Source organism: Anthonomus grandis, chromosome 14, assembly GCF_022605725.1.
Source record: "Anthonomus grandis grandis chromosome 14, icAntGran1.3, whole genome shotgun sequence".
In the NCBI taxonomy this organism is placed as follows: domain Eukaryota; kingdom Metazoa; phylum Arthropoda; class Insecta; order Coleoptera; family Curculionidae; genus Anthonomus; species Anthonomus grandis.
In genome coordinates, this window is record NC_065559.1 from 3,845,100 (window position 1) to 3,861,601 (window position 16,502).

The 16,502-nt window shown below is 32.7% G+C and overlaps 2 protein-coding genes across 4 annotated transcripts in view; one reads left to right on the forward strand and one right to left on the reverse strand.

The window, feature by feature from the left end:
- Positions 1 to 14,882, forward strand: part of LOC126744753 (adenylate cyclase type 9-like) — a 51,987-nt gene extending 37,105 nt beyond the window's left edge. For all 3 annotated transcript variants that reach the window (XM_050452306.1, XM_050452307.1, XM_050452308.1), the window contains one exon: positions 319 to 14,882. In XM_050452306.1, coding sequence (XP_050308263.1) covers positions 319 to 2,073 — 1,755 coding nt within the window. In that variant the 3' untranslated portion in view covers positions 2,074 to 14,882. The remainder of the gene's footprint in view (positions 1 to 318) is intronic.
- Positions 14,883 to 14,988: 106 nt separating this feature from the next.
- The window catches only part of LOC126744752 (sortilin-related receptor-like), a 75,793-nt gene continuing 74,279 nt past the window's right edge, over positions 14,989 to 16,502 (reverse strand). The window contains exon 22 of the mRNA XM_050452305.1: positions 14,989 to 15,774. The gene's annotated coding sequence lies outside the window, so the exon portion shown is untranslated. The remainder of the gene's footprint in view (positions 15,775 to 16,502) is intronic.

A 16,502-nucleotide genomic window follows, 5' to 3' on the forward strand; every position in this document is an offset into this window, starting at 1 on the left:
AATCGTGTTTTATGCAATCATGTACATTTAAAATACATAATAACTTTTTCACTCAGTGATAGTGGAGAATTATTAGAACATCTTTTCGTTGGACTAAGTACCTCCATTTTTTTTAAATATTGTTATAATAATATTCTGATTACACTACAGCGTAGAATACTAACGTTTAAAGTATGATTTTAAAGTATTTATATTTGCGTGAACCTATGGACGACCACGAAATTTAGCCAAACAGAACGGAATTCCCCAGTTTATTACTCTATACATTTCTGAAATAGAGTATAAACATAATCAATTAAATGTTTTTCAATGTTTCAGATGGACAACCGACTACTCAGCCAAGAACGTCTCCAGCACCGCGTCTCCGGCTACTACACCTCGAGCCTTAGCTCGATGAATTCCACCCAAGTATCGAAAACAGTGAACTCGTCCCACGGACCGTTTTTCGATAAATACGGAACCTGCATACAAAACTTACGGAAACAATCCGACCGTCAGTTGATCAAGTGCGTACAGGACAACTCCAAGTCGCAAGGGTCTTATTTTATAAAACCACCGATATCGCAGATGAGTTTATTTTTCAAAGATAAAGTGATGGAACTCGATTATCGAGCGAACGTGCACCGGATCCATACGAATTTCGAAATCGATACCCTGGCTAATTCAAGGTTTAACACTTTCCTCGATATATTCGTATCGATTTTTGTGTTTTTAATCGTTTCTATTACTCTCGCGTTTATTTATGGCATTAACGCGGCCTGGTTGAGCACCTTTATTGCCTGCTCTATACTGCAAAGTTTAAATTTAGGGATTTGCGTTATACCAATTGTGCGTTGGACCGATAAGGTTTGTTGCTGCGGCAGATTTTACCGCTGGAACGCTTTTGGGGCCGTTTTAGTCAGTTTACCTTTATTTTCCGTGCTTGTTAATTTCGCCTCGGATATCCAAATAAACCAGTATGAACTTTACATGTACACTTACCCATTGTTCGTGGGGTTACTGCATTTTTGTAATTTCACCCAATTAAACTCCTGGATGAAGAGCGTTATCGGGTTAGTCCTGAGCGTTTCCTGGGGCATTTTGTTTCTTATAAAGCGCTGTACTGGTCATATATTTGATTCACCGGTTCACCATAATGCAACCGTGGGACCCCCATTTGCGGCCTCAGATTTATACAACTCAACGACGAATTCAACGAATTATGTTACCGAGACAAATTGTTATTTGAACAATTTGGATATGATCGTGAATCTTTTTTTATTGTTGCTCCTCGTGTGGTTGCTTAACAGGGAGTTTGAGATAACTTACAGGCTCAGTTTTCATACGAACTATATCGCTCACAGGGATAAAAGTTTTGTGCAAAAACTGAAAAATCAAGCGGATTATTTAATTTATAATATAGTGCCAGAGTATGTGGCTGAACAACTGAAACGCGAAGCAAAATATTCGGAAAACTTTAAAGATGTCGGTATCATATTCGCCAGTATAGTGAACTTCAACGAAATGTACGACGAGAGTTTCGAAGGGGGTAGAGAGTACTTAAGGGTACTGAACGAGCTGATCGGGGATTTCGATGAGCTACTTTATAGGAAAGAGTTTAAATGCGTGGAAAAGATCAAGACGATCGGTTCAACTTTTATGGCTGCCAGTGGGTTAAACTCGCAAATGCGCAGTTTACAGCAGGACCCCAACGAACATCTTTACGTCCTAATGGATTTCGCTATTGAAATGCAACGGGTCGTTGAGAATTTCAACAGGGATTTGTTGGAATTCAACTTAATTATCCGGATAGGATACAATTTCGGGGACGTAACGGCCGCCGTAATAGGAAACACCAAACTGTATTACGACATCTGGGGAGACGCGGTTAATATCGCTTCCAGAATGGACAGTACGGGTGTGAACGGAAGAATCCAAGTGGGAGAGCATTGCTTGCCTGTTTTAGAAAATAAATTTAATTTTGAGCCGAGAGGATCGATTTACGTCAAAGGCAAGGATAACATGAACGTTTATCTTATTAAAGAGCGAAAAGACGTGAGGAATCCTGAGTTACTAAATGTCCCCAACAGCTAATGTTATATGAGGAAAAAGATGCGAGAAAACAATTTATTTGGCCTAAGATTAGGCTTAAGGCGAAGAGTTTGTGGACTCTTGACGTAGAAAAGATATTATATAATAAATGTTGTACCTACCGTCCTCTAGAAGAGTATATAGAGTTAAAAGTTGCTTGTATATTGACGAGGATGCTGTGTGACCTTATCATTTATTTTAAAAGCCGAATATATCGACAGGCAAAGAGGTTCATTTGCAAAATTAGAGCAAAATAAAATGTTTAGTAGTGTTCAGGCTCTCCCAAAGGTTGATCTGATTGACCATTGAAGTAAATACAAAATGTTACATAATTATATAGGGTGACCATTTAGTACTACCTTTCTGCATTGTGGCTGTATTTTTGAAGCAAAAAAATTCCATTTTAAAATTATTTCATAAAAGGCGTGGCAGAAGAATTGTATCTTTTTAAATGAAACATCCTATATAATATTTGATTTTCTAATGATGCGTGAAATTTTAAACAATTTGATGTATTACGTGTTGTACTTTAATCAAGTAGTTTTTGAATTAGAGACAGTTGAAAATCGACTTTTTCAACTTTAAGAGGCCATAACTATTCGTTATAGGAAAAAATCTTTTTCACATTCCTATCCTAACTTTTTTAAGATCAATCTCATGACATACATTTTTAGCTACGTTAGCCGTCAAATTTTTTTGACATTTTAAGAAAAAACAAAGACATGTGACAGTAGATTTTTTTCCTTGTATTAAACATATCTTAAAAAGTTAAGATATGACATGTAGTTAGCCTCTGAAGTTGAAGAAAACCAAATTTCAATTGTCTCCAATTCAAAAACTACTTGATTAAAGTATGAGATGCATGACGTCAAATTTTTAGAATTTTACAATCTAAACATTAAATAATATATAAAGTATTCCATTTAAAAAACATAAATTTCTACTGCCACGTCTTTTGCGAACACCCTGTATGAGTCAAAACAATTTTAAAATCTAGCTTTTTTCACCCTCTATACACAAAAAAATGATTTTTTTTTGCTTAAAAAATGCAGCCACAATGGAGAAAGGGAGTCCTAAATGGACACGCTGTATATAGTTACACGTGTTTCACTTGATTTAAAGGCATTGTCAAACGTGTAATAATAATTGAACAAAAAATGAAAATTCGAGTTGTAAAAAAAACATCAAACTACCGTATAAAGTACAACATATGTTAGGGTTTTTACATTTGCACGTTTACCTACAGGGGTTACTATAAGTATTAGAAAAAAACTTACAATAAGATTTCAAATCAAAAATGCCCATCGTAAAATCAAAAAAACACAGCACTTTTATTAATGGAACGCCCTGTATATTTTCTTTGCACCAAAAAGAAACATGATTTCCAAAATATATAGGAAAATACATTATATAATACATCCTATTTAAGAAAAAGAGAAACGGTTCTCACTTTTTTATTTTAAGTAGTCTTCGTTACTTTCAATGGGACACTATATCGTGCAAGAAAACCCCTGTAAGTCCTAAAACTAAACCGTGAAAAGAAGTATCAAGTGTTTTATAAAATCCATTTTTATCTTTAGGGTTTCTTGAATTCCTTTTTTTTAACGAGTGACATCCTTTTCTGGTTGTTTAGGTTAAATAAAAAACATTTTTAAAAGAAATTGTTCATTAGCATTTTTGTATAATAATCGGACTTAACCCTTTCTATCCCGGGCCTTAATTTGCATATTGGTCCCTCAATCCCAAAGGTTTTTCCATGCTTAAAGTCCCATTGCTTTATATATACGTCGCATATAAATAAACAAATAAATGACCAAACAACGTTTTTTTAATGAGCTTTTTTTAACAAACTTAAACGGTTTCTTTTCAAAAGTACTCAGAGAGCAGAAACAACTTAAAAAATGTAACTAACTTAAAAAAAATGTTATGTAAATTAACATTAAAAGTTTTCTTTTGTGTGGTACGCCTCAAAACATGGCACTATACAAAGGCCGACTCCACATCTTGCACACATGTACCTCGATTCGCTTCTTTTTTTCTGGTCTTTTCTGTGGCTACAAACGACACATCGCTTCACTTTCTTATCAGGAACTGAACTAGGAAAATGTCGCCCTTTGAGGATTCTTGATTAAAGGGTTTATATTTCTGTTTTTTTCATGTTTATGTCTGAAACAAGATGAAGAAATAAGTGCACAATAAAAAAAAATTATTACAAACTTACCTATCAAAAAGTGCCCCTATAATGGTAAGTTGATAATCTGCAAGAGGTAGCCTTTCTGAAGATTGGGTCAAATAGAGTGCATGTGCGCTAAGAAGAGACAGATCAACCATGTGGAAAAATAGCTTTTTATACCATTTTGTGGTCTTTCTTACACATTCCGTGGAGCTCAACATCATATCTGATCGATCTATTGCATCCATATTTTCGTTGTAATTTATAACAACCGCTGGTTTTTGTATGGACTTTTTGGTCTTGAAATCTTCTTTGTCTTACGTTACCATGCGATCTTTATGAAAAGTAATCAGCATCATAACATCACGCCTATCCTTCCATTTCACGCAAAGCAGATTTTCGGCACACATCGAGATAGATTCGCCTTTAGATAATTTTTGAATTAAATTGGGTAGGTATGTACACAAAGTAGGGCTAGTTTACCAGTTGTCTGTATACAGGTTATGGCCTTTATTCAAATATGGTTCTATAAGATTTGCTACTACTGAGCCTGATATTCCAAGATCTTGGAACAGATTTATATCTGTCGATTTTCCAGTATAGACAATAACACCTAATACATATCCTGTCTCGCAGTCACATATTAGAAAAAGTTTTATTCCAAAACGATGGCGTTTGGTCTTTATATACTCCTTAAATCTCAAACGCTCCTTGAAAAGAACTAAGCTCTCGTCAATAGCAAGATTTTTAAATGGAGTGAAGTACTTTTGGAACTGTTTTGTAATTTTATTGAGCAGTGTTCGCAGTTTGTGAAAAGAATCATCTTTTTTTTGCTCAGCATTATCTGAAAAGTGTAGCATGCCAAGGATTGCTTGGAAACGATTCCTTGACATTATTTCGGAAAATATTGGTGTATGAAGCAACTTATCAGTTGACCAGTTTTCCTTTACTCTATTTTTTCCATGTCATGAGGCTAGGAACATAACACCCAAAAACACGTAAAATTCGTTGATATCAGTTTCGCGCCATTTACTATTTTTATTTGCATAAACCTCGGAAGCATATTTGTTGGTTTCAGAGACAATAATCTCAACTATATCTGAGTCCATAAATAAAAGAAAATAACTTAAAGCATCTGACTTATTTTCTATGGAGTCCAAGTGTGCGCCGGTCTCTCTATCATCAAAATCATGCACTACGGGAATAAACGGAGTTGTATTCCATTTCAGAACCAAATTTTGTTTTAGGGCCAAATTATCTTGAATCTCTTCAGGTGACTTATTATTTGTGTTTCTGTTTTCACCATCAACGGGATTTTCTTCGTCAGATAACTCATTATTGCTATTTTCGACCTCATCAAATATAACTTCATTTATCTCGTCATCTTCATCCGAATCGGGATAATACTCACTGCCACTAGAAACATATGGCTCTTTATCGGAGTCTAAAATCTCCAACATATCGTCCTGTCCACCATATATTCCTGTTTTGATAGCCCACAAAAGTCTCCACACTCATCATACCTTTTATGTTTAGAACCTTTACTCATATTACGCGCGCGATTGCGACTGTTGTGCCCGAAATTATTTTTAAAATTGAATTCTCAACACGCGAAATGGTTCAACCGACCTGCAGCTTCACCTTCGAACTATGCATGTAACAACGTTGCCACCAGTGCTAAAATATAGCATATCTAAAATAAGTGAACAAATATATATACGGCAGTGGGTTCGCATGACCTGTCTTAGGTGCCAACATTTTGCGGCTTTGGGAACAATAACCTAACATTTTCGGACATATTTCTACGGCATTGGGACACCAATGGGTCTAAAATTTTATAAGCAACGCATATTTTCGGCTTTGGTAAATTGAGACCATAACACCTTAAACGTATATATACGGCGGCTGGGACTACAGACCCACTTTTTAAAAAACATATATATACGGCGTTGGGACAGAAAGGGTTAATAGATTTTCTCTGACAAATTAATTTCATTTTCTGAATTTATCGGATTTTTCTTACACTAGAGGCACAATTTCAAAAGACTTTCACTTTTTTCTTTGTGCTTATCGGTAATAAACCTTTATATAGTGTGGGTAATGTTTCTAGAATTGCTGGTGGCCTACCTTTTCCCCTTTATTTTTCTAGCTTTAAAATTGCTGCAATGTTCGTATTTGATTCGATAATATCGGGAAGCATTTTCGAATACCGTAAACTTTAAGCGGCCAATTAACTGTTTTCCCTTCAATATCTTTATATCTGTTTTTAATCAGCAATTATAGGAATGACCGCTCTCCAAAAATGTATGTTCAATTATCTTGATACGGATGACATGTACTAAATAAAACAATTATTTGAGAATCTGTAACACGCACTGCAAGTCAAATGTTACTGAGCAAAAACTTTTTTCCTTTTGTATCCCTATCTCGATCTTTATTTTTGTCTGCATAGTACTCTTCTTTTCTTCCTAGATGACTCAGATAACTTTCTTTATTTTCGTGTTTTTCGTCTTGCTGTTTTTCTCGCATATCTGGCAGAGATCCTTTTTAGGTTTAAAGAAGGATAAAGTATAGAATTTTCAAAAAATTCGTTTATAAAGTAATAAATGAGACAGCTTGGTTATTTTCTTGCTCACATTTATCTTTATATGAAGAATACATCTTTGATATTGACACTTTTTTGATGATTTTCGTATGCGATGGGATTCATTTGTCGGGAAACTTGCAATCTCAATGTGCAATTTCACGTCGGTAACAACACTGTCAGGAGTTTTGTTTCCAGTGTTCAAGTTCCTTTATGTGCACAGCACCTTTAATTTATTTTTATTTTTTTTTTCCAAAATAATATTGCTTTGAATCTTTTCGTGGTGGTCTATTGTTGTTCCTATATCAATAAAATCAAAAGAAAATTCTTTTATCTTTGAAACTCATTCAACAACTTTCACATATTACGTTTCTCTTTTTAACAGGAAAACTTCTGGCATTATTTGTACCCACATTTTTGATAATTTATGGGTTTTGGTTGCTTAGCTGGTCGCTGCTTCTTATTTATTTTATAGTCTAGGCATAAAATCACTTCATATTTCTTTGCCACACTATACCTCCAAGTTTCTGGATGACTTGTCTCCCATCTGCTTTCAAATTTAGTAGACAACAATTTAAAAATTAAAGTATTTTCATTATTATATTAGCCATTTAAAATCATAATACTTACTGCGGGATCCGTGTCTTCTAAAACAGTTATACAGGGTGTCCGGAAGCTAGATGCAATCCTTTAAGGGGGTGATAGCTGACTTAATTTCAAAAATTTTAAGCTTTATATGTGTAGGTCGAAATTTGTTTATAAATTTTTTATGGCAATTTTTGCATTTTTCTCAAGAAATACCAAAATTTCACACTTAAACGGTAATAGAGCGCAAGTTCTGTTAGTATCGGAGTTTTAAAGTTTATTTTGTTTTGTCTAATGTATATTAATAAAAATACGATCAATTCCAAGGTTCTGTGTAAACTTATAGAAAAAATAGAGACATTGAAACGACCTTTATTTTTAGATATCACTCATGCCGATGCCTGGCCAATTCTCAGAATTATGGCCTCTTTTGTGCGGCAGGTCATGTAAACAAAAATTATTAGACTGAGACCTCTCATAAGCTTACTAAGCATTAGACCCCCATTGTGGGGTTATTTTAGGTTTTAATGTTAAATAAAACACAATTTTGTTTAAACTATTTATTGTTCATGTTCAAAATGCAATCCATTATTTCTAATACAGGCACGAGCCCTTTTTGTTACTTCGGTGGTGGTTACTCTTATGGTCATATCTTCTTTCATCCTGTCAAATGCTTCATTTATTTTGCGAATCAACTCTTCTCTTGTTCTTATTTCGGTGGTGTATACAAGCTCCTTTGCCCGGCCCCATATGAAAAAATCCAATGGATTTAGGTCAGGCGATCGAGGAGGCCAAGGAAAGGTTCCGTCTCTACCGATCTAACCGTCCGGAAAACAGTCGTCTAAGTAATTCCTGACAGCCAAGGACCAATGCACTGGACAACCATCTTGCTGAAAGATTATTGGTCCAGCTTCGCCTAGAAGAACGGGGATATCATTTTGTAGAAAATCTAAATAGTTGGCACCATTTAAATTCTCTGGTAGAAAATGTGGCCCAATAATAGTCCTGCCTATTACTCCGGCCCACACATTGACCGAAAATCTGTTCTGAAATGATTTTTGTTTTTTCCAGTACTGATTTGCATCTTTGGCAGCCCATTCGTGGAGGTTGTGGGAGTTGGTAATACCCTCCCTGGAAAAATTAACATTCCGATTAAACTGCCTGGGTTCTAATACCTTTACATTATTTGGTAGGGCATTAAAACAGATTATGTAAAATTATATTAGGGTGGGGAACGTTATAAAATATTGCCGACACAATAACCCAAAATTCTCACACGCCCTCTCTGCAATCCAAAACTCTTCTTAGCATGAGGTTTATGTCCCCAATTTAATACTTCATACGACATATTAGAAGAAAACTACTCATAGTAATCGAGGAGAGGCCATTTAAATTTGTGTTGGAAAAATGTTTCGAATACTTATGGAAGTCCAATAGGTTTAAGTGCAAATATAAAAAATACCGCAGTACATACAATTCTGGTACAAAATGTGTACTTTACAGGTTTATTACTGAAGTTTCTACAACATACCATTCTATTACCACTAAAAAAGAGAGTCAATAATAAAGTTTGTTAATGCAAATTACAATTTGGATAATATACTTAAAAGTAGCATAAATTTGGGTCTATAATCTACAAAAAAAAAGTTACTGTAGGATTAATCCCTTATTAGACCCCCTAAACGAATTAAAGTACAAAACTTTTATTCCGAGCGGAAGCGGCTTTTTTAAACAGTTTTATCTAAGACGAGTTCCACTGAAGAACAAACCCTGGTTTTACATTTAAAATATACAGTGATTTTATAGTGTACATTTTACATACTACGACTCTTTGGGAATCAACTACCAAAGGCACATTTATCGTAATTCTCTTTAGGATTAATTTACTGGCTACTAATTAATATTTCATATACCTTGACTCCTTCTCATCTACCTTTTTTTTATGGAAAGTTCTTTCGATTTTAGGCCAAATTGTGCTTGTATAACGCCCTTTAAAAAAAAATTACTATACTCTACAGTTTGGCCCCTCATGATAACTGTGATAGCTTGTTTTGTTGCATTTTCAAATTATTATTTATTTTGTATTTAGCTAACACTACAGATTGTATTGCTTAAGATATAAGCAGATTAGAGTCAACGGGCTTTATCAGAATTTATCGCATTTTGTTTTTATTTGTTAGCGATTATATACATATTTTTTTAAATCTAGTTTTTTTTTAATCCTTTTTTGCTTAATTAAAACTTACTTTTACAATAAGTTTGAACGTAGTTGGCAAAATGCTTTTTTTTGTTGTCATTTGGAGGGTGACTATCATATTTCAAATAACCCTCGCTTATACAGGGTGATTTATATAAGCCTAGACAAGTGAAATTTATTGTAGCAAACAAGTGTGATGTAGGCTTTTCAAAACACTTTGGCATAGAACTAAGAGCCGAAACGACCTTATTAAAACACCCCGTATATAAAGGATCATAATTTTCAATTTATTAAATCTATTGCAATTTAATATTATTATTATTATTATTATTTAGGCTAACAAAGTGTAACCGGCGCACCAATTTTACTTTGTTCACACTTTTGGGACCAAGCGACTTAAGTAAAATCTATTTTGTTATGACGATTTTTTTTCTATTTTTTTATTTCTATTTTGTTATGAAAATTTATTCAGGTATTTAGAAGAGTTATGAAGTTAAATCTTTAACGAGACTTTTCGTTATATTCAATTAAATCTAAGTTCAGTGATTCTTAAATTCAATAATTTACTTGAGATTTAATAGATTTTTTTATATATCCAGAAGCCGAGGTTTTACCTATCGACATCCTACCTAGCTTTATATTTTACTACTTATTTATTGAATAAGAAAATCTAATTTAAACCAAGGTTTCGGTAGTTAAACCTACTATCGTTATCAAAGTAAATAAAATTAAGTATTATTCTTGTATCTCTTTGATGCTTCCTCAATCAAAGGCTTTTTTTAACTAGTCGATTATCTAATGAAACGTTGGTTCAAATTAGGTTTTCTTATTCAATAAAAAGGCATACGGAAAAAAATGTTAATACAGTGGTGAACAACAGTACGCAAACAAAAAAACGACTACTTATTCAATTATTCTTTTTTTTTTAATAATTGCTTGGCATCGCCTTCGATTTTATTCCATTCTTTCTGCAAATCTTGTATGTCTAGTACTAAATCACAACCCTTATATATATTCAATGGGGTTTAAATCTGGAGATTGGGATGGCTGCTTAGATCAAGAAAAACATCCCCCCATTAGATTAAAATTTACTTTTATCATGCCACTGAAGAATATTTCATCTTTCTTGAGATACTTTATTTTTTTTTAATATTAGCAGCAAGTCTTCCATAGAGGCCTTCATCAAGTTGATCGTTTCTTACGGTACTGCTTGTCACGTTAATACACTTGATGTCAATCGTTTTTTATCATTACCATCATCTAACTCAATGGAGTTATTCGCTATTTGACTTAATTTCTCTTTTGGAAGAAGATATTTCCACTTTATCTTGTATATGGTCTTTGTAGACATTTGAATCATCAAAGGCAAGAAAATTGTTATCTGGTAATCCCGGAACACCTTGATTGGGGTAGGTATTTTCTGGATGAGATTTATCATTAATGCCAGGTTCTTTACTCGACTCACACATGAACAATTAAAAAAGATGTGCTACCTTTTTCTGCTCGTATTAATGTTTAAATTGCGCATGTACTATCACGCTGTCGGATCTTATATTGCTCATATCACACACAAATTTTCTTCCTGTACCAAAAGCGTCACAACACAGTCTTATGAAAACAGTTTTATTTCTGTTAAATTTCGTACCTTCCAGAATGTATTTTTTTTTTAATATATAGAAATTGAAAATACTATAATATATATTATACTATATATAAATCAATAGGAAATTGATATTAATTAATATGCGGTAGCTTTAATTGTAATACCAGCTTGTTCCTAATAATTTAATAATTTATTTCGATTAGACGTAGCTAAACTAAATCATATAGTGAGATATATTATTGTCCTTACTTAAGGCGGATATATTTAAATGTTCGGGTCCAAACGTATTTATATTATTTTGGCATTGGGTTAACATATTTAAGGCCAAAGTGGCCTTAAAAATATTAGTCAAGTACACAAAATGAAGTAGCATAGAACTTAGCTACCTATAGCGGCTTTTGATAGCAGAATATATCATATTTTCTATTTTCAATAAACAAGGATGTTTCTTATTAAAACAGTAAAAAAAGTTGATATTTCATATTACGTTACCACTTGTATCATTTATCGAATGTATTATATATAAAATGTTACTGTTTATTTGTTGAACTGTACAATCTGAATATTATATTAAGTTTTATTTAAGACTCTTTTAAATGCAATAAAGATTCTACAAAAAGGGCACATTTATTATCATTTTCGAAGCCAAAAAAATGGATAATAAACAGCATCTCGATCTCAGTATTTAGAAATAATAGATTTAGTCTAGTGGATAACGAAATTATGGTAACAGTAAATGTGACTTTTTGTAATTCAATCAACGAGCAAATCATTTTTCTATAGGTTATGTCGTTAGTAATTGAATCACTTATTTGAAAAACACCTTTAGTCACGAAAAGCAAGTTTCTGTGAAATCAACTGTATAATTTACCCGAATTTATTAAAATCATAAGTAAATTCGATATTATAAAATTGGATGTATTTTTTACCTATCTATTTATTTAAACACAGACATTCTGTTTTTTTTGTTTAACTTAAAAAAATGTATATTATATTATTTTCTAATCTTCATATTCCTTTGTAGCCAATATAAACCAGAGTCAATAATTTTTAAATAAAAAAAAATGGTGGGTAAAATCCATTGAAAAAGGAAGAGACTATAACGAAATGAAACGAAAAATACTTTCTGTCAATCTGAGGTAGGGAACTGGAAGGGGGTGAGTTTTTAAGCATAAAAACGATTCATCTCTAATTCCGGAAAAATTACATAAAGTCCTTTGGGAAAAACTTAAATTGCAAAGTAGGTGATAAAAAGATCTACAGTTTTTGTATTTACACATTGTTCACATAACCTCAAAATTTACGTGAAGAATGCAAATAATCGATATAAATCGAATAAATAAGTTTTTAGTTTTTATCTTTTACAAAAAAAAGTACACCTTTGGAAAAGTTTCTTCATTAGTCAATTGAGGCGTTAAGAATCATAGAGGCCTAACCCCAAAATAGAAGAAATGAGTAAGTCAAGTGTAAAAATCGGTTCCTTTTCAATGGTGGCTTTTGTAAAAATTTTAAGTTTATTATCAATCTATTAATATTTTATCAAAAAGATGATTTTTATGTGGGTTAGGCAACTTATTAGGGATTCCGTTTTGCCATACTTGCCAATCTTTGAGTTTGAAAATTGGTGTCTAGTACCATTCGAAAGTTTAATCCATTGCATTTGCATCCATTCCACCTTAGAACCATCTGAAGTAATTTTTCTATTAGTAATAGCATCCTCCAGTTTCTTGAAAAAAAAATAATTTTTTGTCATTTTAACTGCTTGGAATGGCTTTTGTTTTCGTGCAGATCTTTATGAAACTTCTTTCATTTTTCTACAATTCCGAATTCCTCGATCACAGGAAGGATATGAGTGGCTTGACACTAAAAACTTCTAATTAATTGCGTTGAACTTGTCATGAAGTCGCAAATTATGGTCCATCTTAATGTTGCGATTTTGGCCGCAACATTGATCACTATACATGAAGTTTTCTTTCCGACACAGAATTTTTGCAATAGCGGATAACACAAGGACCAATCTCTTGAGAAGAAGCCCCGATTAGAAGCAACCGATTCATTCCAGACATACATTACCACAGTCTTAGCAGCTAAATCATGGATCCCTTAAACAAAAAAACACTTTAAAAATAAATTGTGTTCTATTATTAATTTAGCGATAAGCTAATTTACCTACACAATATGTCCAGTGGACAAAGTCTTCATCAAGTCAAATGTAATAGTGACTGTTTCATTTCTCGCTAATTTTTGAAACTGTAGCTCTTGTTGTGCTTCCAGGTTCTTTATTTCTTCGTCTCTACTAATTTTAAATTTATTATTTAATTGTTAGCATTGAAAATATTTCTAAATACATGATTGCTGACAGGAGACGCTTACTATTTTTTATATAGATTGCACAATATTTGTATATTTAAATAGGGAGCCAAATATTTTCTGCCGGTCTTCGTTCTGGAATAATGGGATTTAAAAACAGGAAATTTTTCCATAAATTCCTTAACTTCTTGAACCTTTGGATCAGGCGTTTTCTTAGCATAAGGATTACTTCTTCGTTGATTTATTGGAGGAATTCTCTCTGACTTTTTAAGCAGAACTCTTGATAATCTGCAATCCGAACTCTTTGCAAACTTTCACGTAAAACTTCCATTTTCATTTGGTAATTTATAAACTCTCATACTTTGCCTGCTCTGTTAATTTTCCGTGTATACCCTATTTTTTTGTACATCCACTGGTCAAATTATATATGATGATTGCAAGTCTAAATTTGCCAAATTATAAAAACGTTCTTTAATTTTTTCAGGGCAGTTATTAATGCATTTACAAATAGGATCATGAACCACTTTTGCAGTAATATTTTGCGTCCTTGCATTACTACAATCATTTCCTGATGCTGTTTTAAATTTCCGAGAATTAGATTTCCAAATTTTCTCCATTCATATCCGTTTTTTGCCTTTTAGATCAGAAATATCCGAGAAAGTATCTAAAATAAACAAACGTGCCTAGTATTGTAACTTTTGCCGTCTAAACCTAATCTCACCTAACCTAAATTGTTACTTTAAGCAGAAGAGGGCATTTAAAAAAATAATAATGTACTTATATGTACATTTGTAATTTACGTAATAAAATGAAGCTTACTTTGACTCTGCATAGTTTAAACACTTATTTTTTGACACAAAAATACTAGTTTTAATTTCACGATAACAAGCACGTTTTAACCTAAACGCACGTAAATAAATGATAATCTTAACATAATAGTGGCCTAACCCACGATGTAAAACTTGTGGCCACATCCCCACATACAAACTAAATAAAAAAAATGGCCTAACCGATATAACCGCTTAGGCCATTTTTTTTATCGAATCTTTGGGTATTCGGGAATTATTTTCTATGTTTATCTAAATTTCGATTTTTTGTGGATTAGGCCACTCTAATTCTTAACGCCTCAATTGTGGCGTTCCTCTTTCAAAAGTAGCAAACATATGGATGAATGTACTAATAGGCCCCAATATGGCCGAAACCATGACTTATGGTTTTTCTCACATAAGTGATTCAATAATTTTTAATCTAAAAGTGCCTTTTCTTGTTTAATTTCTTTTTGTTATGGTGTATGTTATGTGTCCGTCCCCTCTTTTCTGTACCGATGTCTAAATTAAAAAAAACAATACATAAAAGCTGTTATTTTTGTTTAAATATCCTTTTCTAGATATTTACGTCACTACACGGAACCAAAAAGGGTGGGAAATAGAGAACGTCATTGTAGGAGCTAAATAAAACAATCGATGCACCACTGAAATATATTATTTAATAATTATATTATTTATTAGTCAAGGTACAGTAATGTAATACACGTTAAACTTAATTCACAGTCAAATTCCCATTATGCAAAAAACTCTAAAACTTAACCAAAGATATCACAGAAATTTGACTTAAAAATAATCACCTATTATATCTGTACAAACATAATAATTAATAATAAAAATAGTAAATATGACAACGATGCTCTGTATCAAATCATATATATTATACAGGGTGGTCTAGTAAAGAGTTATATATGGACAATCCTGTGAAAAATATATGAGTTAATACATTCCTTAGCACTCTATAGTTGCCAGAAATCGCCAGGAAACCTGCTTATGGCCGGCATTTTTTTTTTAAATCAATAATAAATTTAATAACGTGGGAAGGTGAAGCCAAATTTATATAACGAGTTAATAATACTACGACTGCGTCATTAAATAACTTCCCTTTATATTTAATGCTTGTATTTTTTGGTTTATTTCAATTTGGCAAGAGCAAACCCTGTGTGGTATATAATAGTAATAATTGCTGAATAGGATATAATAAAAATCGAAAACTACAACAACTCTGAGTCATATAAAATTTGCTTAAAATATGGACAATACTCTTAGGTTTTGGTTATTATAGTGTTAACACCCGACCTCGTCAAGTCTTTAATATTCTCCTGCGGTTTTTTCCTACGGCGCTAGTTAGAACGTTGTATATATGCATCAAGCAAGGATTTGGTCCATGGTGAACAACCAGTTGGATGGTTTACCTAATATGTGCATCTAGAAAAAATGCGAAGGCAACAATTAAAAAAATAAAAACAAAATTAAAACAATTTCTTGATGTTCAGATGTCGATGGGCGAGATTATTGATTTATCAACTGTCTCTTATCAACCCCTTTTTTGATTTGGCCCCTTGATTTTTAGGTAAGAAGCTATTCAGTATACTACTGAGAAGCTTCTTAAAACAAAATTAATTTTTAATGTTAGGACGTCACTGGAAGAGTTCGTTTTCCTACTTTTTCAGTGGAAAAACCAGTAACATTCTAACACAGAATCAATAGTAGCTAATTTGAACGAGTCAATTATTAATTAAAATTAATTCAATTCTTAATGTCAGAACGTCACTGGAGGGTTAATTTAGCCACTTTCTTAATTTTTAAATGGGAAACATTCCAACAAATAGTGAATAATAAGTTCCTTGAAAGAGTGAAGATCTAGATTATTTACATAAGGTGTCCCACTTTAATTGGGAATAACTCGGAATTTTCAGTGTCAAGGACAAAGAAGATCTAAGTAACTTTGACCTTGTGTTTTAGGGTCCGGAATACCCTTTAAATTTACCGTTTTCAGAATCTCAAAAATTGATTTGTTTGCCTCAAGGGTTCGTGAAATAGAGGCTTATTAATCTCGAAGAAATAGTCGTAACATTTTTTTTGTCAAGGAAACCGGCCTCAAATATTAATAAATTAAATTCCAAATAATAAGTCTCAAATATATTATAAGGGCA